Genomic DNA, 27,457 nt, shown 5'->3' with positions numbered 1-27,457 from the left:
TAATCTATAAATAATGAAAATACCTACCTAATAAGGTTATTATAAGGATTAAATTAGAAAGTATGTGAAAATATCTACCATTGTACCTGGCACATAGTAGATTTTATTACATGTTAATTTCTTTTCTTCCTGACACATCTGTAATTTATCATACTTGCCAGTGGGACTCCAGTAACACATACAAGACTCATTGCCCTAGATCAACAGAAAACATTCCATTTGGATTTTTCTTCATGCTTTATTGATGAACATTAGGGTTGCAAACTTAGAAAATGCTTATGTTAAAATATTTCTCATCTTTCAGGCAGGCTACAACAAACTATATTTAGTCAAGAATTTATCCCAGAAAAAGAAATCCCCAAAGCTATTTCAGTAACCCATTGTAGTGTTCAATGGTTATATCTATTGGCTATCCTTCTTCCTAGGAATTGCTAACTTTTGTTGTTTCCTCCATGTGCACATTAAGGTAGAAAGATCTTACCTTCTCTCTAATCTTTATAAACTCTTCAATTTATGAAACAGGTTGAATAATTTGCCTAGGGTCACATGGAGAGGAGGTGATAGGGCCAGAGTTAAAACCTAGGTCTGTTCTATACAAGTCCAGTCTTCTGATTTTATACCCTACCATGCTAACTTTTTCACATTGCAGTTTTAGATGCTTGATGTCACTCAGTATTCTTATAATGTCAACTTTCAGCCTTCCAAAGTGATCTTCGGTCTTTCATCTTTTTCCACAGGGTGATCTTGGGGTCATAAATCATCTAAGTAGCTCATCTCAGAACATTTTCCTATTTTCACTTTCTTCTTCTGCTCTGGCACCTGGAGTTAGACTTTAGTATGGACCAGAGGAATGCTGAGCAAGACATGAAAGGCCTTGTAGCTGCAATCTTATCACACCCCTGTGTATGCATGATATCCTACCTACTCTAACTCAAGAGAATAGGAAGCAGGATTTCTCCTAAATCTCCAATCTAAGCATTGCCCATAAAGAGGCCCTCAAATTTCAGGATGTGACATTTGCACCTACTTTGTGAGTTACTAAGAAGATTATTGAATAATAGCATTTAGCGCATATTTTGCAGTCAAAGACTGGTGCCCAGCACTGTATGGATTACAGCAGAGCAGGGAGCAGAGTCCCACAGTTTATTTCAGGACACAAGACTGTAACACCAGTAATGAGATAACTACAGACTGGGCTGTGTACGATGCATGTGCTGACAGTAAATGCACTATACCTAGTGCAAGCCTGTGAACCTCCACGAGGAATCACCATTTCATGGATCACCATTTTATGGTGTGGAAGGAGAAGGAATCTGCATTCAGGCATAAATGAGAATAGTGCTCCTACTTCCTGAGAACAGTGTTGCTGCTTATAGTTGGGGTGTTAAGAAGATTCCACATGTATGGAAGCCCTTAACATAGTGCCTGACTTGGGCTGGGCCTTTCCTTTGTATGCCATAACCCTTGTAAACAAATCTATTGCCCAACCCACCTTATTGTCTTTCCATTGTCTCTTGCCTCAGTCTCCAACCAGACTAGGGGCTCCATAAAGGCAGAGACCATTCCTGGCAGGCCGGTGATTGTGAGAAATATTCACCTACTTCCCTTCTCTTTTTCTCTCTCTCTCTCCTTTTTCCAGATAGGGGAAGGAGTGAATTCAGTTTAATATCTTGTTAAGGAGGAAAAAAAAGGAGTCTTTCACAGCTCAAGAAGAATTTTGGGTTAATGAATACATGACAAAACCCAAACATTACCATGAGAGACTGAACTCTCATCTGGCTTGATGCCTTTTGGGCCTGCAAGAAAAATCAATCCAAATCTTTAGATAATCTGTCATGGGCAGAAAAGCTTTCCTGCTTGTGTTGCTTTTTACCTGCCAACCAGTTTCCTTCTTGTCCTTCTATGCTAGGTCATTTTTGCCACTCACCTTTTAACAGCACAGACTGTTTTATTGGATGACAGAACCCTAAATGGTTAATATTTGGGTCCTAATGCCAAAGTTGTTACTTTTCCTTTAGGTGAACTGTTCTTTTAAGAAGTATCTTCTGGGTTTTTCTTTGGTAGTAAGTGGCAATTGTTAGGTTTAGCTTAAGTAAGGAGTTTGCTTTGTTTTTGCTAGTGCCAACAGTTCTGAGCAGCGGGCAAGTTAGAGGCAAACAGAGCTCTTTACATATTGACTTGCAGAATGCTGGGTCCTCACCTCTCGGTTCCTTCCTTTCAGGTGTGGCAAGGCATATGCAAGACACAGCAAGGAAATAGCAGTCTACAGTTTTAGGGTCAGCTTCTGCCACAGGTGACTCTGACATGTGACTGGAGGGACTACCTCTCTGTATTGTTCATTAAGAAATAAATAGCCAGCAATCAACAAGATGTGAGTCTCAGAACAGGACATGTCTTAACGTGGAGCATTATTGTAGCCATTGTAGAAAGTAAGGAGAGAAAAAAAATGGTTCTTCTTATTGAGAAACTTGGAGTTGGGGGCAATACAAATCATAATATAATAATTCCTACCAAATTTGAATGCCTGTGATGCGCCAGCTACTCTGTTGAGCACCATGCATACATTATTTCATTAAATTTGGTCCTTCCAACAATTCTATAAGTTGGATAGTAATATTTCCAATTTATATATATTTAAAAAACTCATAAAATCTAAGTAAATTACTCTATATCATACAGCTAATAGGTGGCAGGACTGGGGTGGAAATTCAGGCCTGTTTACTGTAGAGCCCGTGTTTTTAACCACAATTTCGCCCTGGTCCTTTCCTAAGTCAAATGAGACCATAAAAGTGAGCTATAAAAGAAAAGGTGATTTTATAGCAGTAATCACAGACTGGGGCCCCACTGGCCAAATTCAGCATGTGGATGTATTTTGTTTGGTCCAAAGAGGTTGGCCTATATGGAATTTCTTTTTACTATTGTAACTGATTGCTTTTTTAAAAAAGTTTAGGAGATACAACATACAAATCCAGATTTCTGGCTTCATCTGAAAATAAGATATCTGCCAACAAAAGACTGGAGCTGAGGGGTGACCCCCTTTAAAAAGGCCTGAACTTTCCTCTTTACCAATGTCCCCACTCTTCCCTACTGTTTCCCTGTCCCAGGACCGATGTGAGTGGCCATTTATCATGAGGCTTGTTCTGCTCCTTTCCTTTTTGTAGCCTCAGAAGGAAAACAAACCTTTTGCATACTCAAGTCTCAATCCAAAAGTTTTCTTATACCTGGCTCATTTCTCTACTTGCATTACTCATCTGCATTTGAGATGGGGGCTGCACCCTGCATCTGAGAGAAAACAGATGCAGAATTGATTGATTCTATTTCATTGGAAGCATACTCAACAGTGGAAGCAGTTCCCTTGTCTTGAGAGCAACCATGCCTTGAAATTGGCTTACCGTCTCTGATTTGCCAGCCTGTGATGGCCGTTCATAGACCTTTCCTGCCAAGTGGCTGCTGAGAGCTACTGAGGGCTGCTGAGAGCTATGGCCACCTTCCCTTTGCCTCCTACTAATGATGCCTCCATCTTTCCTTCTGCTCCCCCAGTACCCAGCATGCAGTTTGCCAAGGATTTGCTCCTGGTGAAGGAGAAGGAGGGTGTCCTGCAGGTGCCCATCATTCGGAGTGGAGACCTGAGTTATGAGTCCTCAGTGAGGTGCTATACCCAGAGCCATTCTGCTCAGGTCATGGAGGACTTTGAGGAGAGAAGAAATGCAGACTCTTCACGGATTACATTTCTGAAAGGGGAGAAAGTAAGTGGATTCATGATACTGAAAGATCAGATTCTCTTTTTCCTTGATGCCTTTATTTGTCCATAATGAAGTCAGTTTGACAAATTCTGATCATCCTATGAATTCTTCTACTAGTTGATACCTTTTGTAATACTATCATCTGTCCTATGTGGCTGTCTTCTTTGTATCCTACTTACAACCAAATAAATACATATATCATTGGTTGAACTAGGAATTTAAATGATATATAACTGTTTTGGAATTTGGCAAAATCAAATGAATGAGGTCCCTCGGAATTTGCAACTACATGAGATGAACACACCACCAATGTCATCTAGAGGAGGAAGAGACAGTTCTTTAATACCTGGACCCCGGTCTCAGGGCAACATACATTCTGGTATAGAACCAATAGTATAGGACCAAATAAGCAGACACTGAGCAGGTTCGAGTCAGTGGAGTGTTCTTTTCTTAGCAATGTATATGCACATGGGCATAGAAACTCCTGAGAAACTCCCGTCAGTAAATATGGCTGCATTAGAATCAGGGCAGCCTGGATGGCTCAGTGGGTGGGCTCTACGCTGACAGCCTGCTTGGGATTCTCTCTTTCCTTCTCTCTCTACCCTCCCCGACTCATGCTCACTGTCTCTGTCTCTATCTCTCCCAAAATAAATAAAACTTAAAAAAAAAAAAAAAAAAGAATCAAAGCCTGCAACCTCAGTATATGTCAAAGTGTATATTGAGTGAGAATCACATTTCCCCATTTTTGGATATCAATTTCAAATGATTGAGTCATTTGTTCCCCCTCATTAGTCATTTCAAGGCCCATCTCTTATTTTGTTTATTTATTTTATGCCTATTCTCCAGCCACATTCCATTCTCCGCCTTAGAACTCATCAATCTGTTGTGTTTAATGTGTACCTCTTAATTTATATTTGTTCTTTAAAAATTCTTATTTTATATGCATAATTTTTAATTTATAAAACTGCTACTATGTTTTATCCTTTTCAAACTTTTACTGTGTTTACTCAGTAATATGTTTTAATATATGTCCACATCACTTATGTACACATCTAACCTGTTGCTGAGCTAGTGAATAATATTTAACAATGTGCATTTAGTACATTTTAACCATCCCCTCTCAACAATAGACTGTGAGGAACCTCAGAGATAGCACCCAGCCACCTCCTAACACTCAGCTACCACAAATAATGCTGCAATGCATATCCTCATACATGTCCACTTATAGCCCTGAGTAGCAATTCCTTTGGATATACACTCAGCAGCAAAATTGCTGGGCCATAGGCCATGTATGTGCTTAATTTGAAAAAATAGTGTCAGGATACCTTCCAGAAAGTCACTATCAGTAGCATGAAGGTTGCTGTAATCCTACAACCTCTCCAACACCTAGCATTACTCATCTTTTTAACTTTTTGCTAATCTAACATGTATAAAGTTAAATGTCATTTTAATTTGCATTCCTCCAGTTACTACCAATTTATATGCTTGGTAGCTTCTTGGGTCTCCTCTTATGTAAATACGTTTGTGCTTTGTTCCTTATTATTGTATTGCTGTCTTTTTCTTACTGATTTGCAGTCTTTGTTATATATTATAAACATTAATTCCTTGCCAGTTGTAGACATTTTAAATATTGTAAACATATTTTTCCATTCTGTCACTTATCTATTACCTTTGATCACAGTGTTCTTAGTTGAACATAAGTCTTCAATTTTGGTATAGTCAAACATACCAAATTTTTGCCTTATGATTAGTCTTTTTGAAGTTTAGTATTAGATGATCTTACCCATCCCAAGTCACTGCAGATTCTTCCTCTGTTCATCTTTACTACCAAAAAAACAAAAAACAAAAAAACTGATATCTTCCTTCTCTGAGACTCTTGGTCTTTTATAGATTCATGACTCATAGAAACCTGTCTTAGTTATATTTGGGGGGTGGGGGGATTTTACTGGTGGCAGGTCGAAACATGTGTTTAAACACACACACAAATACTGCAGATACAATCTTCAGCTTTGAGTCTACATGTCTGTATTTGTTTTAAGTTCAAAAGAGAATTCTCTGCCTATCCAAGAGACAGTTTATAATTTAATAAAATTATTAAGAAAATACAGTCTAATCATCTATATGTTACCCACATGACAATCTATCATTATTCATAAGCACACTTTGGAATCTTCATTTTCTCTGGCTTGCTAAGCAATTTGTCTCTGAAACTTGTCCTTCATGATAATGTCCTTTTTAAAAAGATATCCTAAAGAGTCACTACGAAATTTATGCTTTCTATCAAGAAGAAAAGGAACTTCTTCAGGGGCTTAACATCAGTTTAGCAAGCTACCTATAAATGTTCACAGAATGTTCTTCCATTTAATGTGACCTCAGAAGTATGAGAGTGAAACTTCTTTTTACCCACAGATCCTTTGCAATACAGCAGTGGAGTGGATTTAATATAGTTCAAGTAAAAGTAATCCCACTTCATATCACATGACTCTACTATTGAAGCTACTGCATCATCTAAAATGTTTTGGCATTATTTTCTGTTTTCTTAAGAATACATTCCTCAATAGAGTATATTCAGTGTGGGAAACACTTGATTTCTTTCTGCCAAACAAGGGTTTTTTTTCTTTTTTTTTTTTTAATTAAATATAATTTGTCCAATTTGTTTCCATACAACACCCAGTGCTCATCCCAACAGTTGCCCTCCTCAGTGCCCATCACCCACTTTCCCCTCTCCCTCCCACCCCTCATAAACCTTCAGTTTGTTCTCAGTATTTAAGAGTCTCTTATGGTTTGCCTCCCTCCCTCTCTGTAACTCCCCCCCCTTCCTCTCCCCCATAGTCTTCTGTTAAGTTTCTCAGGATCCACACAAGAGTGAAAACATATGGTCTCTGCCTGATTTATTTCAGTCAGCATAATACCCTCCAGTTCCATCCACATTGCTGCAAATGGCCAGATTTGATTCTTTCTCATTGCCAAGTAGTATTCCATTGTATATATAAACCACATCTTCTTTATCCATTCATCAGTTGATGGAAATTTAGGCTCTTTCCATAATTTGGCTATTGTTGTAAGTGCTGCTATAAACATTGGGGTACATGTGCCCCTATGCATCAGCACTCCTGTATCCCTTGGGTAAATTCCTAGCAGTGCTATTGCTGGAACATAGGATAGTTCTATTTTTAATTTTTTGATGAACCTCCACACTATTTTCCAGAGCAGATGCACCAGTTTGCATTCCTACCAACAGTGCAGGGATTTAGATTGTATTCTCAGACTTTCAGGACTAAACAGTTTTCAGATGAGATACCATTTGGCAACCCATTTGAGAGTTCTGCAGCATTGAAAGGTATCTGCAACATAACAAGAAGTCTTTCTGAGTTCCTTATAAAACTATTCCGGGGATGCCTGGGTGGCTTAGTCGGTTGAGCGTCCGACTTCGGCCCAAGTCATGATCTCACCGTTGATGACTTCAAGCCCCACATTGGGCTCTGTGCTAACAGCTTGGACAGAGCCTGGAGCCTGCTTCAGATTCTGTGTCTCCCTCTCTCTGTGCCCCTCCCCCACTCATGCTCTGTCTCTCTCTGTCTCAAAAATAAATATAAACATTAAAAAAAGTAAAATAAAAAACTGTTCTGTTTTTGCCAAGGGAAAGGACCATTGTTTTGCTCCCCAGGAAGCCTAATACATATATGTTAAACCCCCATTATCAGAAATATACCTTTCATAACACGTACATACTCATTGGTTTGCTCTGCACAAATTTCCTTCAGGTGCATTGGAGTGGGTTGTTTTATTGATCTTGTTTTTCATAACTCATGACTGATCATTCAGAGTAGTTTGGAATGTTTTAATACAAAGCTCCACATGTAGGTATGTCCCAGTCAGGCATGAACTATTAGATTTAAACATTCTACTTTACAAATGAAATGGTTTGGATCCTTTTGAATTTGTGTTGGCTCTTTGATGCTGCAAAGAAGAAAAATCATTTTCTAGGAAAACCAAGCAAGCTACTGATTTTTTAGTGCAAATTTTAATCTATCTTATGACATTGGCTCTAGACGAAGAACTGTACCGTCTCTATCCATGATGACTCCATGTTTGAGCCTGAGGAACAATTCAGGGTTTATCTCAGCCACCCTCTTGGAAACCACTGGAGTGGAGCCAGAGTTGGGAAGAATAACATGGCCACCATCACCATATCCAATGATGAAGATGGTAATAGAAGATATCATCTTTACTTATTCTTTGGTTGATAGAACATGAACTGATGTTTTACTAATAATGTAATTATAGGTGTTTTTTGAAAATGAAAGTGCTATAAAAGTGCCTACTGGTAACAATTTCAGAGTATTTATATACACTGTTGGCACCAAGTGATCATCCTCTACAGAGTTCCACTAAGTTTATAGGTATTTTTAATCTCATTATTTCCTACTACATTGCCAAGAGATAAGAGATGAGTGTGGTTACAAGCTAGGACAGAGATGCTACGGCAGACAGAGAATAAAAACTATTTAAGTCGTTGCAGTTCAGGAGCAAGATTGGAAATACAGTCAGAATCAGTTGAATCCAATGAACTAATTTAAACGCTGCCACCTTCCCAGAAAAAATCTAATTTCTCAGCTTTCTTCTAATTGATTTGGCCTATTAACCTAAAAAATCTTAAATTCTTTAGTCAGGTGTCAGCCAAGAATGACCCAGGCACTAGGGAAAACAAAATGAAATCTGTTTCAAATTGGGACATAATTGTTTTATTCAAATAGATATTTTAATGAGTGAATGTATAATAATATTGCAAATAGTAATAGCTGTTTTTATTGAGTATTTACTGCATATCAAAAACCATGCTAAGCATATTATTTTATCTTATTTCATTTTATCCTGACAGTAAGGTAGATGTTATTATCCCTCTATTATAAGTGAAGAAATTGAATATCAGCAAATTTATATAATTTATGCTCTTAGTTACACAGCTATAAGCAGCAAAACTGGTTGTAAACCTTATTTTGTCAGATTCTAGAATCTACATGAGAGTCAGTGAGACTCAGGGTTTCTGATATAAAATTGGGGACTAACTTGGACATTGGGTAAAATAAGAAAAGCCAGGTTTGAAGTTGAATTGGTCCTTCACCCAGCAAGACCCGGATTCAGATCCTGAAGTGAGCCTCTCCTGGTCACACAGAAACCTAGTGATTGAGTCTCAAGAGGTAATAAGTAACATTCCTAAGTTTCAAAGGGCATTTATTAAAACTACAAAGTTTCAAATGAAGCTTATTTTCTACAATTAAGAAGAATTAACTTTCTGAGAGAGAAAGAAGGGAAAGAACAGAGACTCTAGAAATTTTTCCAAAATATTATAGTATATTAGAAATGGCATAAAATTTGTAATTGTTCTCAATTATCCCATTTTTTATCTCACTATATCCACCACTACCACCTCACCCTTCCCCTTAAGAATATAATGGAAAATGGGGCGCCTGGGTGGCGCAGTCGGTTAAGTGTCCGACTTCAGCCAGGTCACGATCTCACGGTCTGTGGGTTCGAGCCCCGCGTCTGGCTCTGGGCTGATGGCTCAGAGCCTGGAGCCTGCTTCTGATTCGTGTCTCCCTCTCTCTCTGCCCCTCCCCCATTCATGCTCTGTCTCTCTCTGTCCCAAAAATAAATAAAAAACGTTGAAAAAAAAAAAAAAAGAATATAATGGAAAAGAAGGCACAATTTGAAATTTTTTTTAAAACCAACATATTAATCATTTCATAACAATGAGAATCGCACCTCAAACCAGAGTGTTAGGAAGTCTTGGGTTCTTCATTAAAACTACTCTTTCTTAACTAAATAACCTAGGAGAAGTTAGGAAAAGTTAAGGGTGAGAGACATAAGGGCCCTGGGAGGAAGGACCCAGAAGATCAGAGATGGGAGATGGACTTGGGAAGTTTAGGTTGTGTACAAATGAGATAAATTATAAAACTTAGAAATTCATATCTCATAAATGAAAAAGAGTTGATTCATGCCATTGGTTGGTATTTACCAAGGGTTTACTCTCTCTCAGTCCCTTGATAAAGTGTGTGAATTTAAAAACATTTTGTGAGTTGTGATACCCAGATGGAAACTTGGACATCATGCATTTCAAAGTGCTTAAAAATATTTCCCCCAGTATACTGTTTTTAATAAGAAACCTGTGAGAAGTCCTACAGAATCACAAATAAATTCCTTTTCCAAACCTTTGCTGAGAAGTAAAAACTGATTGATTTTTATGACTGTAAGCCATTGTGCCTTTGTACTATTTACTAATGTGGAAAACTCCCTCTTGTCTTTATAAGATGTTTTCATGGGGGTGGGAATCCTTTGTGCTTTTCTAACTGGCTCTTGTTTTTCTTAATCCTGTTTCCTTAGCCCCTACCATTGAGTTTGAAGAAGCTGCATATCAAGTCCGTGAACCCTCAGGGCCAGATGCCATAGCCGTCCTGAACATCAAGGTGATCCGAAGAGGGGATCAGAACAGGACATCCAAGATCCGCTGTAGCACACGCGATGGGTCTGCCCAGTCTGGGGTGGATTATTACCCCAAGAGTCGAGTCTTGAAGTTCAGTCCCGGTAATTGAATGCCAATCCCAGTCTGTGAGTTTTACATAGTAGAGAGGCAAATATCTTGTATTTGAAGAAAGGGATGAGCAGAAAAATAAAAGAGGAAAACAGTAGTGCTGATTAATCATGAAGTATTTATTAAGCACACATTTGATATTATAGGAATCTTTCTTAAAAAATGGCATTTTTCTAAAAAAGAAAGAAGGAGATCCCTTACTTCAGAACATCCTTGGCATTTTGGCTCATTTAAAAGGATTTTGTTGTTATTGTTAGCCTATGATTTGGTTGAGTAACAGATGCAGTTGATTTTAAAAGAATAAACATGACTGCCATGATCCAACAAATATTGACACAAACCAGTGTGCTGGGACCTTCAGAGATTACTAAAATCCAGAAGGCACAGTCTCTGTGCTCCAGTGGTTTAACATCTGCTAAGAGACAGGATATCCTGTTATGAGATTTCTAAAAAAGGTTTATTGTATAGAGAGAACTATGGAAATGAGTCAGGGAAGAGAGAGAGATGGGATTCAGGTCACAGCTGGCTGTTTAACTATTTGATATAGTTGGAGATGGAGAAGGAGTTGAATTATATGCTAGATTTTGTCACAGAACTTTCTGGAGCAACATAAGGTAAAAAGACTGGTGCAGATCCTAGAGCCATTTGCAATGTAGCCAGAAGTGGGCAACAGTGGTAGATGTCCTTTTCAGAGATGTCTTGGCCAGTGGGGGGAAGAAGTGACTCCCTCAGAAATGAAGGGGGAGGAGTATCTGATGTCTCTCATTCCACTGGAGTTTTTTAAGGGCTTTTCGCTTTATCCCATGTACATCTGGTTAGTGTTTGCTGGAAACGTAGATGCCCTTCCTCCACCTCCATACAAGGACTATTCTTCCACGTGTCTTTACTTTTTCCTTTTCTGCATAAGGATCTGGTAGAAAGATAGGTCTTGGGAATAACCTAACCCAGGAATTTACAGGAGAGGAAGAAGGGAGCCTTAACCACAACCAGGGAGATTTTCACCCTCAGAGAATCAGTTTATAGGAAAGGAAGGGAGTTTCTAAGGCTCTCACCCTCCTCGTTCCAGGCTGCCAAACCTTTATGTTATTGTCTTTGCGGGGATGGCCTGGTAGGAAGCCCTTGAGGTACTGCTTCTCAGGACAGCTTTGAAGGATGTCTTGTGTGCAAGCCCTCACTGCCACGCAGGATCCCGTGCCTAAGTGTAAAGGGGAAAGAAAAATTAAGCAAAAAATCCTCATAACCAGGGTGGAGTGTATTTTGGATCATAGATTTTTATTACTACCAGCTAGTGTCAGACAGGGGCCATTAATTCTCATATGGCATTGAATAGTAAATCTGCAATACTGAGCCTCTACCACAGGTGGAATTTGGTCTATAAAATAGATTTCTCACTTGAGATGAGAATAAAGTGATTAGCAACCACTGTATTTATAGAAAACCTCTAAAAGGAAAGGGCGTTGTTTAACAGGAAGTCTCAGCAGTGCCAACCTGCACTTAGTGAGGTCACCTAATGAGAACCTTTGCTCTCTTTTTGTTCTGTGCTTGGTGAAGGTGTGGATCATATCTTTTTCAAAGTCGAGATCCTGTCCAATGAAGACCGGGAATGGCATGAATCTTTCTCCCTAGTCCTTGGCCCAGATGACCCAGTGGAAGCAGTTCTTGGTGATGTGACCACTGCCACAGTGACAATCCTAGACCAGGAAGCAGCAGGGAGTCTCATATTGCCAGCGCCACCCATTGTGAGTTGCTTGACCCAAAGGGATCACTACTTGTATGTCCTAGTGACTAGTAGCTGAGAACTTGGCAGAAGTAGGACTTCTGGTGCTATACTTCTTCATTTTTCTAACACAGTAGTTCTCAACCAGGAGCCGTCTTGTTCCTTCCTTCCCAAACCCCTTCCCTGCACCACCACCTCCACGGGACATTTGGCAATGTCTGATGACGCTTTTGGTTGCCACAACGGTCAATGGATGTCACACTAGGCGCTATTAGCATCTAATGGGTAGGAGCTAGGAATGCTGCTGTACATCCTGCAATGCACAGGACAGCCCCAACAACAAAGAAGTATTTGGCATAAATGTCAGTAGTGCCAAGGATGAGAAACCCTGTTGTGACAGAAGAGTGAGACCAAAACATGTTGATACCCTAGCGTGATAAACACAGAAAGTGCAATACAATTGATCTTCTCACGTCTTTGGTGGGACCTAGAAGAGTGGAGAAAAAAAATAATGCTACCCCGTATCTATTACCCTACATACTTGCCACACACATAGAGGTAAGTATTTGCAAAAGTGCAGTACCCGACTTCCCATGTTGGGGTGTATGCAATGAGCGCAACGACTTTACAATTAGGAGGAAAATGCCTGGAGGTTGCCAAGGGAAACTTAACCCATAATAATGAGGCAGTCAGAATAAGTCTTCTAGCCTCCCCTAGCTAGTCTTCTATAGTAGAAGGATCATTCCAAAATGTGTCTCTTATTCAACCATGGAAGAAATACACTCCCTTTATTTACTTTTGTTTTGCCAGATATACTACTGTGTATCATTAACAATTTAATGCAACTTAATTTATTGTATTTTTTAATGCAGCTTTAAACTAGTAACTGTTACTCATGATATAGCTTTAGTGACAGTGTGCATGAAAATAAAAGTATTTTCCACATGAGTGATAGCGCTCTGATTCAGGAATAAGATTAACCAGATACTAAAGATTTTTAGCTCAGGCAAAAGGAAGATCTTCTTCACCACTGATATGTAGTATCTTTTAGGGATGCCTGGCGAAGCACTGTGAAAGCTTCCATTATATTTTAAAGAATCCCTAGCGGTTAAGGGATCTTGTGGATCTCTAGGGAGGGGACCCCTAGCTCTCTGAGCATCCCAACACCCAGCCCAGGCTGAAGCTTTGTTGCTCCTTTTCAGGTTGTTACACTTGCCGACTATGACCACGTAGAAGAGGTTACCAAGGAAGGAGTCAAGAAATCCCCCTCCCCAGGCTACCCACTGGTTTGTGTCACCCCCTGTGACTCTCATTTCCCCAAGTATGCTGTCATGAAGGAACGCTGCAGTGAGGCTGGCATCAACCAATCATCTGTGCAGTTCAGCTGGGAAGTAGCCACCCCCACTGATGGCAATGGGGCTCGCTCTCCCTTTGAGACCATCACTGACAACACACCATTTACCAGTGTCAACCACATGGTAGGTCTAGGGGTCTGGGCCTGGTTGCATAGGGAGAAAACTCGTGTCTCTGTTTGTCACCACAACTTTATCAAATTCCTTAAGGTCCTTGCATGGCATTTGGAATGAAATAAATGAATGAGCAGGTACACAGTATACACCCAGCTCTTTTAATTCTTATATATAAGAAGAGGTAATGTGGTATAATGGAAAGAGAACCACGCCAGTAATCAGACAACCTGTTTACTATTCTTGATTCTGCCTACTTTTAACTATGTGATGTTAAGAGGTTGCTTAACCTCCCCGAGTCTCCGTTTCCTGATCTGCAAAATAGTACTTCTTCCACTTAGCGACTTGACAAGGTCACTGACGAATCGGTTGTAAAAGTGATCTATAAATGGTAAAGTAAGTCAAAGATTCTAGGTAGGTACAGTTAATGATTACTTTTTTCCACATGTCTTCAATCGTTCAATAGGTGATAGGATAGAAACTCCTTAAGGACCTGGACCAAGGGTCCTACCACATTTTTATAGCCCAACATGCTCAGCACATTGATGGTGCTAGTAGAGACGGCACCGTTATTAAACAAAGAAGAGAATGTTTCCGAGGGATCAGCATTTTGCAAAATTGTAGGAGGACACGCAAAGAAGTTCACTATGCAGTTGCTGTCCTCAAGGAGGTGGGACCCCAGACCCACCACCAGAGAGCAATGAACAGTGAGTAAGGGTTTGCCCAACCTTAAGAAACAGCGCACTGCAGTGACAGCTCCTCACTCCAGTGACGTCATTCTCCCCAGAGACAGAACTGGAAGCAGTGGAGATACTCAGCATAGTACCTGGCACATAGTAAGCCCTCAACAATTTTTGATTGAAATTAATGCACTTAATAATTTTGGAGATCAGAGCTTTCTTTCAGACTGAATTTCTCTAGATTTTTTCCTATTCAGCTCTCAGTTTCTTCTCACTTCAGTAAGTGCTTCACGTACATGGGATAATAGTGGAGGAAAGGAACAGATAAATGGGGGGCCCTGGACAAAGCAGTCACTCATGTCCACTGTTTTTCACATAGCTTATTCAGAAAGGCCAATAGGTCAGGGTGCCTGGGTGGCTCCGTCGGTTAAGCATCCGACTTCAGCTCAGGTCATGATCCGGCAGTTGGTGAGTTCGAGCCCCGCATCAGGCTCTGTGCTGACAGCTCAGGGCCTGGAGCCTACTTCAGATTCTGTGTTTCCTCCTCTCTCTGCCCCTCCCATGCTCATACTCTGTCTCTCTCTGTCTCTCAATAATAATAAATAAACGTTAAAAAAATTTTTTAAAAAGGCCAATAGATCAATTCTTTTGCAACATAACCTAGCTAAACTGTTTACCTGATAAATTTTAAAAATTTAAATGGCAAGACTTAATAGCTTATTGTTTTATTAAGTATCTAATTCTCTTTTCAAAACACCATGAAGGCAGTTTGGTCTGATTTGAGCCAAATATACATTTTTAACAGGTACCAAGTTTATAATTTTACTTTATGTTTCAGTTTTTCTTCTTGCAATGACTTGGTGACTAATACTTTTACCCCAGTTTCCTTTGCTTTATCTTTGTTTCTTCAATTATTTATTTAATACCATTGTATTGTGTGCATTTTTGTAAGATGCCTCAAATCCCTTCTGAACTAAGTCCATGTGTAAATAAATAAATAAGGCGTTGGCAGCTAATTAAAAAAATTTTAATGGAAAAATCCTCTTTAATTTTTAATGGACTTCAATGAAAATTGTTTTCATGGGTAGAATTTATAAGTTTGTATGATTGCTTTGTGGGAGGTCTATGGCACACAGAACTACTAATTAACTTTTCTTGTTATGTACTTCCCTGTGTGTATGCACACATTACCTAAAGAGTTGTGGTGACCCACGTTGCCTCTGCAGAGATTGAGTTAAGCATTCTTATGGCTTCTCTGCATCTGGGAACATGAAAGAATCTGTTGAAAGACCTCCAAAGGCCAGTAGGTTTCAGAGGACAAGTTCTCAATTTCCACCCTGCAGGTTATTGTAACCTTTGCAATGTGTGTGGTCATTAGGTGGGGCTGGGGGAGGGACCAGCAGTAGGAAAGAAAGAAAAATAAGAATTCCTGGGAAGGAAGCATCCCTCCTCTGTATCCTGACACCATGCCCTCAGCAAAAGTGACTTCAAGACCAACCAGTCTTAATGGAAAGGTTGAAAATCAGCTGAGTGGTCCTTATGCTGAACCTAATATATAAAGAGACCAATACTATCACCGTAACCCGTCATCTCTGGCCTCTTTCTCCACATCTATCTACTTAACACTGTCTGACATACTGCCTTAGGCTACAAGTACTTACTGCTCTGTCCCTAGTGACTGGCTCCTGGGAGAAAGTCACCAGTTTTGTGGCAAATGAATGAACAGATAAATAGATGAGTAGATAGTGGGATGGATAGACAGATAATGGGTGGTCTTCACAGATAACCCTGTACCAGAAACTGGTGATGTCATATCATCCAGAAGATACAGTGGAAGGAGCTGTTTAAGGAGTAAACACATGTCTGATGTACTTTTTGCTTCCCGGTAGGTTCTGGATAGCATTTACTTCAGCCGGAGGTTCCATGTGCGCTGTGTGGCAAAGGCTGTGGACAAGGTGGGCCATGTGGGGACCCCCTTAAGGAGCAACATTGTTACCATTGGAACAGACAGTGCAATCTGCCACACCCCAGTGGTAGCTGGGACAGCCAGAGGCTTCCAGGCTCAGTCCTTCATCGCAACCTTGAAATACTTGGACGTCAAGCACAAGGAACATCCGAACAGGTCAGGCACGTGGTGCCTTCCACAATGAGAGGGCTATCCTTTTGTGTGTTTTCTGGGTGAGACAGATGAATGAGTGATGTTCTGCAAAATAAGAATAGTGGAGGGGCGCCCGGATGGCTCAGCCGATTAAGTGTCCAACTTCCGCTCAGGTCGTGATCTCGCTGTTTGTGAGTTTGAGCCCCATATGGCACTCTCTGCTGTCAGCACAGAGCCTGCTTCAGGCTCTGTCCCTCTCTCTCTCTCTCTCTCTCTCTCTCTCTCTCTCTCTCTCTCTCTGTCTCTCAAAAATGAATAAAAACATTTTTTAAAAATATATTAAAAAAAGAATAGTGGTGATAAAACCTTCAGAAAAAATTCTTCAGAGGCTCCCGAAAACTGGCCCCTTGCCTGTCTTCTTAGCCTCATGTCCCTCACCTTGTCATACTCACCTGCCAGTCCACCCACAGAGAACCAAACTGAAACCAAATCGCCAGGGCTTCCAACTCTTTTATGTTGCGTGCCTCTGCCATGCTGTCACTCCTGACCGCAATTCTCCCATCCCCCTTCCACTCAATGTAGTTAAATCCTACTGTCCTCCTCCACCTACCTCATGACATCCTTTGCAAGAACCATCATCTTCCCCAATTTAATTTGGAAGCTCCCCCTTAGAGCTCCACTGGCACCCATGCTATCCATACCTCTTTCAGACCATTATCACCCTTCATTCTCTGTCTGTCCCCACAGTAGACGGAGAGGGCACGGACCTTCTTTTTTTTTTTTTTGCTCCCTTCTGGCTGGGACAGTGCTTCTTGGCGCCTAAGAGACTCTTGCTAAATATCTAGTGAACAGAGTAATAATACTGTGTAAACTGAAAGTCACTGGGCACGTGTGCTTTTATTTTTTCCTGTGCTACCATGAGTTTGATGGAAATGGATACTTTCAGTTTTGCCTAGCAAAAAAAGAATTCATGCATATTATACATATTCATTAAACCTTGTGGTATTTATGTATGTGCCTTTATGAGCAACTAAGTTCAGAGAAAGGGGTTCATTTGCATGGAGAAAAAAACAGATTTAAATATGGAGCCAAGAATATGCAAATTCTTTCTTTTTTCCAACCGAATAAGATTTACTTTTGTTGAAAAGCAGTAGCAGGAGTGCCCAGGGCACTACTGACCCCTTCCCAGCAAAAGAGACATCATGTTCATATTGCAAGGTAGCGATTCCTCTTAAAAATGTCTCTTGGGTTTTTGTTCCAAGAGACAAGCTGTAAAAAGTCAAAGGCACCCTCAATCAACATGCTGAAAATTTAAACTTGTACAATGAAAATAACGCAGCCCATAACTACAGTTCTGTTCTTTCACAGTCTTAACCAATATTTATTAAGCTCGTGTTTTAGTTAGGATTTTATACTACGTGCTCTGGAGAAACAAAAGACGTGAAGGAAATGATCCTTGTCCTCACTGTGTGGAGGCAAGATAAACAGAGTCTGAAAGCGTACAAGACATAGCAGCCAATATGAATAAGTTACAGACTTCCTGGTGCAAAGGCACCTATGTGCTGAGAAGTGATGAGGGGAGGGGTGCCTGGGTGCCTCAGTCAGTTAACAGCTCAGGTCATGATCTCATGGTTTGTGACTTCAAGCCCCACATCAGGCTCTTTGCACTGACAGTGTGGAGCCTGCCTGGGATTCAACCTCTTCCCCTCTCTGTCTGCCCCTCTCTCAAAGTAAATAAATAAACTTTAAAAAAGGAAAAATGTAGATGAGGGGAGAGCACACTGCAAACAGAGGCCAGTTAGGGCCGCCCTTGTTGCTGGAACTTGAAGGGACAGAGGGGAGAAAAGTCTCTTTTGGCTGGGGGGGACAGTAGCAGTAGTGGGGTATAACTATTTCTAAGATACTTTCCTGGGTAGGGATATCTACCTTAGAGTATAAAGAGCTCAGTTAGGTCTTTTGGCACAAATACTTTAAAAAATAGAAGTGTCCCAGACATTCACTGTGACAGAGAAGGGGAACAGCACCTCTATCAGTCATTCTGCTGTAGCACACAAGGAAACAAAGCTCCCATTTAAAGCAAAAGGAAGCTTTAAAGTCATTTGTGGTTGTGATATTATCTTTTCTTGTATATATAAAAAACAAAACAAAACAAAAAAACACCTGTGATTCTTGATTGCTATCAGTCCTGAGTCTGGAGGATTTCTTGATGGGGGGGCTGGGGCGGGGGTGGAGAACAACCCCACACATATATCATACCCTCGTGTTCCTACACGGAAAGCTTCAAGAAAAAAAAGGGTAAATTCACTGGTGAAGACAGATTGAGTTATGAGAAAGAAATGTACCATATTAACTGCTTAGAGCATGCACCTAAACACTATCTCCGCCGTTTTTTCCCTTAGAATCCACATTTCCGTGCAGATCCCGCACCAGGATGGAATGCTGCCCCTTATCTCCACCATGCCGCTGCACAACTTGCATTTTCTATTATCTGAGTCCATCTACAGACACCAGCACGTCTGCTCCAATCTCGTCACCACCCGTGACCTGAGAGGCATCTCAGGTGGGGGCTTTCCCATTCCAGCCCAGCACAGTGGCTCTTAGGGATAGAGCGAGGCGAACTCGGCTTTCGTGTCTCCCAGTCCTCAAAGTCTGCATGTTTAGTGGATTTCCTTCCTAGCAGACAACCAAACATAGGCAGCTCAGACAGTGAAGTGAATAGGGAAAAACAAGGACTTTGGAACCAAGCTGATTTAGGTTCGAATCCCTAATTCTACTACCTATACAACTAAACAGAAATAGCAGAACTTCCCCAAACCACTGTTTGCTTATCTGTGACATGAGGAAAACAATTGCTACCAATCAAGGTAAGGATTTAATCTGTTGACGGTTTTTAAAGCACCTGCCATGGTAAATGTTCGTTCTTTCCCTGCCCCACTGTTGAGCATGTTTGGATCTGTGCCCTGAAATCCCCTGATTGCAGCATCTTTAGAAAGCTAAAGTGCAGATGTCACATGTTATAGGATGGGCTCCCGGAGCAGGAGCTGAGATGAAATGTGGGGGTGCAAGATGTTCATTGGGGATCAGCATCTGTGAAGAGGAAGGAGAGGACGCAGAATTGGGCAGAGGGAGAAGTCAGACTGCAGTGCAGCCCTCCAGAAGCCCCCACCGCTTCAGGAACTCTTCCTACTTCCAGCCCCAGCTGACAGCCCTCTCTGAGGCACCTCAGTCACTGGATGCCAGAGCCCCCACAAGGGTGGCCGCAGGAGCCGCTGTGCCACTGACGCAAACCTGAAGGAGCTGACAGCCCGGGTGGCACATTCCGGTGTCTACCATAGCAGACATTTTACTCTACAAAGGATCCTGTCCATTTCCATTTACCTTAGCGAGTGCGCATTAAATGCGTGTTTCCTCCCTTGACAACCGATGAATCATTTACCAGTATTTTAGAAGATAGAGAAGCATTCATACGCTCTTTCATATTCATTAAGCATCACTTTAGGTAGTGATGGTCTTTACACGGTAGAAATTAGTTGAGTATAAATTATTCGCAAGTCACTGAGCTACACATGAAAGTCTAACCGGTTCACGTGTGCAGCCACTGAAAGAAACATACACTGTTTATAGGCTGAAAGTTTGTACCTCTTCCCACTTAAACATAATTAAATTCAACACATGATAATTGAGATCCTACTCCTTTCAGGGCAGAGGACCAGGTGCTGGTGTCAAACATCCTAAGACGTTTCAGACATTCTAAGACTCTTTCAGAATATTATATTTGCTTTTAGTACTATAAAAAATTTGAATCTTGATATTCTAAAATTGTATCTGTGTTTAGCTCTCTACTGCATAAAGGTCTTCCTTAATTTAGAACACTGTGGTTGCTTGGCAGCATTTGATCCAATAATTTTTGCCCGTAGCAGGGAGGTTTAGTCAAGCATCATTAGCGAGCTATTTACTCATTAGCACAAAATTAAGATTTTTTTTTTCCTAAGAGTTCAGAAACCATAGCAGGGGAGGAGGTAGTCAGATGTTTGTCTGTTGGCTTTACATAAAAGCTATTTTTAAAAAATCAGTCTTAAAAAATAACAATTCATCAACAAATCATCCATGTAGTAAATCTGTTTCTTCAAGGGTTGATTGCAAAGCTTCAGTATGTATTCTTTTCCAAGACACACAGGGCCACTGAGCTCTGGCTCCATTTATGGTACCCTTTGCTCATCTTTTCTTCTGGGGTTCATGCAGCCTCTTAGAGGAGTCTATGAACTCAGTCACAGGTAACCCCCTAGCAACAGGTACTCTAGCTCCCCTCCCCTTCTCATGCAGTGTGTATTGGGAACCCTGGGTTGCTCCATTAATGGTCTCTGATGGAAGGTAAGGTATCTCAGTTTCTCAAGGACACATCCCTTCTCCCCACCCAGCTCCTGGGCAGCCAACGAGGGGCATGTCAACAGACTGACTTCTTGTTCCTTGTTCCTCCCTCCCCCACAGAGGCAGCGTTCCTGGACGATAAGGTCTATGACAGCACAGCCCTGGGACCTGGCTATGACCGCCCCTTCCAATTTGACCCCAGCGTCCGGGAGCCCAAGACCATCCAGCTCTACAAACACCTGAACCTGAAGAGCTGCGTCTGGACCTTTGATGCCTATTATGACATGACTGAGTTAATTGATGTCTGTGGGGGGTCTGTAACTGCCGACTTCCAGGTGGGTCCTCCAGGGGCTTATCCAAAGGCTGCAAGCACCTGGGTGCCATATGAAATTTTGTTTCTTCCTGAAGCACTTCTGTTAGCATGTTGCATCTGGTGCCCAGCCCCAGAACTGGGATAACCAAAGGAGTCTTTAGAAGTCCCTCAAATGAGACCTTAGCAGCATGATGGCTAGACAGAACCCTCGAAAGTCTTCTAAATCAATTAACTGGAAAATTAATGTGGAAAATGTTAAAATGAATGTGGAAAAACATTACTGTCTGGCACAGCCACTTATATAAAAATCTAATATTTGCTTCTCTCTCTATATATATATAATATATAATATATAATATATAATATATAATATATAATATATAATATATAATATATAATATATAATATATAATATATAATATATAATAATATATATATCCATCCCCCTGGGTATATTTTGGAAGCCAAAAGGATTGACATTTCATGGTAAGGTTATTACGAAGTAGATGTTTTCTTTTCCGCATATGGGGAAATAAGTCAAAGTAAGGTGTACCTTTCCAGAAGACAGGGAAAACATAATGCTTTTTAAGCATTATGGAGAGAGAATTGTGTATAACACTTTGATTTCATTCCTAGTCCAAATCTGTGCAAAATTTACAACCCTTGCAAAAATGGACACATTCTTAATCGTTGTGGAACATTAGTGACAAAAGAAAATTTTAGCAAGAAGCCATAGTCATAGGAGGGCAGTTATATCAAAGAAATGCATCCTCATGGGAAATATGAATCTAAAGCAGATTCTACCTAATTATCAGCAGTTATCTCAATGAACTAAAAATTAACGTTTGTTCTTCATTTCAAATCGGTTTAACCACACTGAAAGAGGGACTTCTGGAGGCACTGAGAGTAATCATTTTGAGGACGTGCCTTTGATTAAAATTTGGTTTATTTTGCACTATCTTTGTTTGGTTAGCTCTCATTTTATATACACTACTGCCCTCTACTGAGTGGAAAATTAAAGCATTCTTAAGTTCTCTGTTTCTGCAGTTACATGACCTATATTCACCTTCGAGATGCAAAACTAAGTGATTGGTTCCTCCTGACCTCTCAAAAATTAGTATTCTATGTTCTCCGTGTTTTTACTTTAATCATGTTTTTGTATATTTTTGTTCAGAATATATCTAAAAATCTCAAAGGCTAAGATTTCTTGTTATATATGCCCCACTTCTTGAACCAACACAGAATATATGCACAGAAGTACTTCATTGCAGTCCGTTTCTTTAAAAATAGTTAAAACAGCTGGTGTATGGTAGAAAGAATGTAGACCAAGCCCTAGTTATAACCAAGCCCTAGTTCATATATTTTCTTGTCGTAACTTCTCTGAATCTCATCTGAAATTGTAACCAATCATCTCAACTGGGGAAAGTATCTTAGCACATTGCAGGTATATAGTAAATATTTGTCAAGGTTTGGATTTTTTTTAAGGATTAGTAAGTAATGTCATGAGGGATAAAGGATAGAAAACAGAAACAGAGAGGGAAAATTAATTTTTTCAATCAGGTAAAGAATTATTGAGGTTCTAATATCAATAATTTTAGCAAAGCCTGTATATTAAAAGGACAGAATATGGTGCGAGGCCCAGATAAAGTCTAGAAATTTCCTGAAGAAAACAGAGTAAGCCATTTCAAAAGATAATTTTTTTATGGAATTAGCAGTCTTTTGAAAAACTTGTAATCAAATTTTAAATCCCTGACAACATTGAATATGAAAAAATATTCTAGAAAAATAAAATTTTTGTGTCCCAAACATTGATAAAACACTTGGCTCTTTTCCTAAATTGCCCATGGAAACACTTTACATTGTGCTTGAAAACAAAAGAAAAATCTAAGTTCTGTAGGGGATTATACGATTCCACCAATGATAAAAATAAAATTTTTTCAAACTAAGCTTTTTTGTTATAAAAGAAATATGTGTTTATGGAGGAAAATATAAAATGAATAAACCAACTCTCCCATTCATACACACATACATGCAGTTAGCTTCTCCATGAAAGCTTCCGTTTATATTTTGTTATCTTTCCATCCAGTTTTTGTTCACTGCATAGTTAAATAAAAATGTTTGAGCCAAGTTAATAGCAGTAACAGGAATTCCCTTAGAAGAAATATTCTCTTGGAAGTATGATGCGTTGCCTTTTCAAAAGTATTTCCGTGAGGTATTGTAGGAGATGGGAAATTGCCCAAACATACACAGCTCTGAACTGTGTGTTGGGAAGTTTCCTAGATATGATATCCAAATCCCATGACCTCATTTCCTGTTGCCAGAGATGTGAATAGACTTGGGCATCTTCCCAATTAGGGCTGATTCAGGCTTTCCTATAGGCCACTGGAAAATGTGGTCAGTGAGGGACTATGTACTGATCGTTGGGAATAACTATGTGCCTTTAAAATCTTGTCCAAGGCAACTGAACAGTGGAGGCACATCTCCTTCTCAGTCTTCAGAAATGTTTTTGTTCAAGTGTCACCCCCTCAGAAAAGCCCTCCCGGATCACCCTATAGAAAGAAGCATCCTGGACACTTCCTATCCCTTTCTTTATTTTTAAAATTTATGTATGTCTACTAGACTATAGGTTCCATAATGGCAGTGATTTGGGCTTTTTCCACTGCTGAGGAAGAAGCTTGGTCTGGTGCCTACATGCCCAGCATGGTTGTGGGTACTTGGTTATAATTACTGACTGCAGAAGTAACTAAATGAGTGAGGTAAAAATTGAACTGAGATGTAACCATATGCCTTTTCATCCCAGGGAAGAAATAACCCTCCGTGTGCACACCTTTTGCTTGGCAGGTGAGAGACTCTGCTCAGTCGTTCCTGACCGTGCACGTGCCTCTCTATGTGTCCTACATCTATGTGACAGCCCCCAGGGGCTGGGCTTCTTTGGAGCACCACACTGAAATGGAGTTTTCCTTCTTCTATGACACTGTTCTCTGGAGAACAGGTATACCCATTTACATCTTAACTACTCCTGTCTTATGCTTAAGTAAGACTAAAAGAAAATAATGAGTAGTTCCTTTTAATAAGAGCTCCGTTCTTCATCCCGTTGTCCTATATACAGTCCAAGTGGGCTGCTACTCTAGACCAAATGAATAAAGTGAGCCAGGTTGTTCTTGATATATTTTTCCATTTCAATGCATCTGATTCGAAGACGCTTTTGCTCCTTAAATGCCTTGAATTACACCATTTGTAACTAGGAACAAATGAACATGGTTATACTCCAGAAGGACACCTCTAAACCCCTAACAGACCGTATAGGACCCATCTGTCACCTGCCATCCTCTACTCTGGGTGTGAATTGAGTTTTTCATCCCTGCAGGCCCTCTAGTATCAGCATTCATGGACATGGTTATTTTCAGGAGCCACAGCCCCTCAGCTAAGAGTTCACACCGTACCCTTATCTCTCCCAAGACACCTTTTCCTGCTGCTATCACACGATACCCCAAAATTATCTCCCCTTCTGCTGCTCCTGTTCTCCCTCACCTGTAAATCTCTACAGGTGATTTACTCGACCGGGCACAGAGATACTAACCAGCTACAGGAGTTTTCTTTAGATAGGACCTCATCTCTAGTAATGGAAAGTACAGTCCTTTCTTCTGTTCAGTGCTTTCAACTCAAATCATTTGTCTTATATTTCTCATAGGAAAATAACTTCAGGAAGTTTTCACACTCTGGGTCAGATCATTTCTTGAGATTTGGGGTTCTTTTTAAATGTTATTTTCCCCATCCTTTGGTCGTCCTTTTGTTTTGATTCATACTGGACTCATTGGACATCATGATTGTAGTTACTCTTATTAAAGCCACAGTTCACTCATGTCATGCCATATATGGCTGGCCTTCTACATGCTAATCTTTAATCCTCCATGGATTTAATATTAAATGTAGCCACCAGGACATGGTTTATGGTTCTGTCGAGTCATGAAAGGTGTCCTTGTAAGAGCGCCTTTGTGGCTCAGTTGGTTAAACAACTGACTCTTGATCTCTGCTCAGCTCATGATCTCATGGTTCCTGAGTTTGAGTCCCATATCTGGCTCTGTGCTGACAGCGCGGAGCCTGCTTGGGATTCTGTCTCTCCCTCTCTCTGCACCTTCCCTGCTCACACACTCTTTCTCTCTCTCTCAAAATAAATACATAAACTTAAAACAAATAAAAGGTGTCCCCATAAGGAAAAGCAAACAGTATGAAGCAGATGCACTATAACCGCATGCTGCTGTCAAGTTGAGAGAAGTTTAAAGGCCAGTTGTTTTGAGCCATGGGCTGGGGCCCTGACTCTGGTCCAGGTGGCATTTTCAGGTATGAAGAGACTATGTCAAAGAGAATGGAACTATAACAACAACAACAACAACAACAACAACAACAACAACAACAGTGGAATGAACTGTCATACAGTTTTAATTGGCAAATGTGTCTAAATAGATTCTACGTTGCTATGAATATGTACATTTTTCTTACATTCAAATGACTGTGCAGCTCTTACTTAGAGGTGTCTCTGGGACAACGCACATATAGGATACTATGTGGGAGATCTCCAGGCCCTAACTTGGATGTTTTATGTATGATTGCCTGCCTAGGAATCCAGACAGACAGTGTGCTCTCTGCAAGGCTTCAGATAATAAGAATCTATATCCGAGAAGATGGCCGTCTTGTCATTGAATTCAAGACCCATGCCAAATTCAGAGGTAATATCAGTGCAGTTTTTCCAATTTTTTATTAAGAAACATTACAAACACAGACAAAAGGTAAAGGAATATAACAATGAAAAACCAAGTCAACAATTGTTAACGTTTTGCTATGTGTGTATGCACCCATACCCATATTTATGTACCACATTTGAAAACAAGCTGCAGACTTCTTGTCAAGTTACTCTAGATACTTTAGAAGCCTCTCCTGAGAACAAAGACATTCTCTTACACATCACAAGAGTATCAGTACATCAAGATATTTAAGATTGATCCAATAATAGCTAGTCTATATTCATATTTCCTTTCTTGTCCTACAAGTGTCTTTTCCATTTGTTTTTATATTGTTTTGTATTTATTTTATATCTGTTTATATAAAGGGAAAGTGGATCCAGTCAATATCCACATACATTCTAGTTGTTATATTTTTTCAGTCTCTCAATCTACAAGTCTCTCTACTTTTATTTATTCATGACAATGGATGACTACAGTTTGAAGGAGTAGAAGTATCCTGCTGAATAACCTTTATGATGTTTAAAATTGTTTCCTTCCACCAAGGACTTGAGTGGCTTTAAGTGTAGTTTTTTAAAATCTGAATTTGATATTTCTATTTATAAACTACCAGGACCTTTCTGCCTCTAAGAAACATGTATTTTGGAGTTGAAAGCTAAGTTTATTTGACATACATTGTCCCATAAAGACCCCTATTATTATGAATATACTTGGCACCATTTCTACAAGGTACATTTGTGTTGTTTATAAATATATATGACCATAATGACCATCATGAGTAGGATGATAGACTGGGGTGAGATGCCATGCTGTCCAGCCAGAGTGAAATACATTCTAAAGGGTTAGAAGGTAGGTATAACTGTCATTGTTTGATAAAAGTATATTCATTCAGTACTAAGGCTTTAGTAGAGGATTCACCTCAAGTACTATAAAACTCACAAATAAGTATGTGTGTCTCCCCTTGAAATAGGACAGTTTGTGATGGAGCATCACACCCTCCCTGATGTGAAATCATTCATACTGACTCCAGACCATCTAGGAGGAATTGAATTTGACCTGCAGCTACTATGGAGTGCTCAGACTTTTGATTCTCCATATCAACTCTGGAGAGCCACAAGCTCTTATAACAGGTGAATACAGGATAGGGGTGTTCAAGGGTAGATCTAAAAATGGTCTCAGTCTCTTTCAGGAGCTTGGGAAATAGGGCTTCCCCCCACACCAAAGGTTGGATTTCTATTATAAGGTGGAGGGAATAGAAATAACCCTCCAACATGGGCCACCTGGGTGGCTCAGTTGGTTAAGTGTCTGACTTCAGCTCAGGTCATGATCTCACAGTTTATGAATTTGAACCCCTCATTGGGCTCTGTGCTGACAGCTCAGAGCCTGGAGCCTGCTTCAGATTCTATGTCTCCCTCTCTCTCTGCCCCTTCCCCACTTGCACTCTGTCCCTCTCTCTCTCTCTCAAAAATAAACAAACATTAAAAAATTTTTTTAAGAAATAACCCTCCAAAAATAGAAAGAAACAAATTAAGTCAGATCAGCTTCTGCTATAAACCAGGAAGTGGTTACCCTTATTACAAGGACAAGACCAAGAAGGCTGCATATAATTTCTACTCACATCCTATAGCTAGAATTTTATTACATGACACATCTGCCTGCAAGGGAAGCTGGGAAATTAAAATCATAGTGTAATAAAGAAATTTAAGTCACCACAACCCGTTCAAAATCCAGGATCTCTGAC

At 40.2% G+C, this 27,457-nt stretch overlaps 1 protein-coding gene across 1 annotated transcript in view; it reads left to right on the top strand.

The window, feature by feature from the left end:
- Positions 1–27,457, top strand: part of FRAS1 (Fraser extracellular matrix complex subunit 1) — a 422,079-nt gene that overhangs the window by 373,858 nt on the left and 20,764 nt on the right. The window contains exons 59-69 of the mRNA XM_042984325.1: positions 3,541–3,746; positions 7,796–7,952; positions 10,128–10,328; positions 11,887–12,074; positions 13,255–13,530; positions 16,088–16,320; positions 18,696–18,856; positions 20,785–20,999; positions 23,819–23,969; positions 25,597–25,704; positions 26,687–26,846. Coding sequence (XP_042840259.1) covers positions 3,541–3,746; positions 7,796–7,952; positions 10,128–10,328; positions 11,887–12,074; positions 13,255–13,530; positions 16,088–16,320; positions 18,696–18,856; positions 20,785–20,999; positions 23,819–23,969; positions 25,597–25,704; positions 26,687–26,846 — 2,056 coding nt within the window. The remainder of the gene's footprint in view (positions 1–3,540; positions 3,747–7,795; positions 7,953–10,127; positions 10,329–11,886; positions 12,075–13,254; positions 13,531–16,087; positions 16,321–18,695; positions 18,857–20,784; positions 21,000–23,818; positions 23,970–25,596; positions 25,705–26,686; positions 26,847–27,457) is intronic.

The sequence above is a fragment of the Panthera tigris genome, chromosome B1, assembly GCF_018350195.1.
Source record: "Panthera tigris isolate Pti1 chromosome B1, P.tigris_Pti1_mat1.1, whole genome shotgun sequence".
Classification (NCBI taxonomy): Eukaryota; Metazoa; Chordata; class Mammalia; order Carnivora; family Felidae; genus Panthera; species Panthera tigris.
This window is presented reverse-complemented; position numbering and strand designations above follow the sequence as displayed.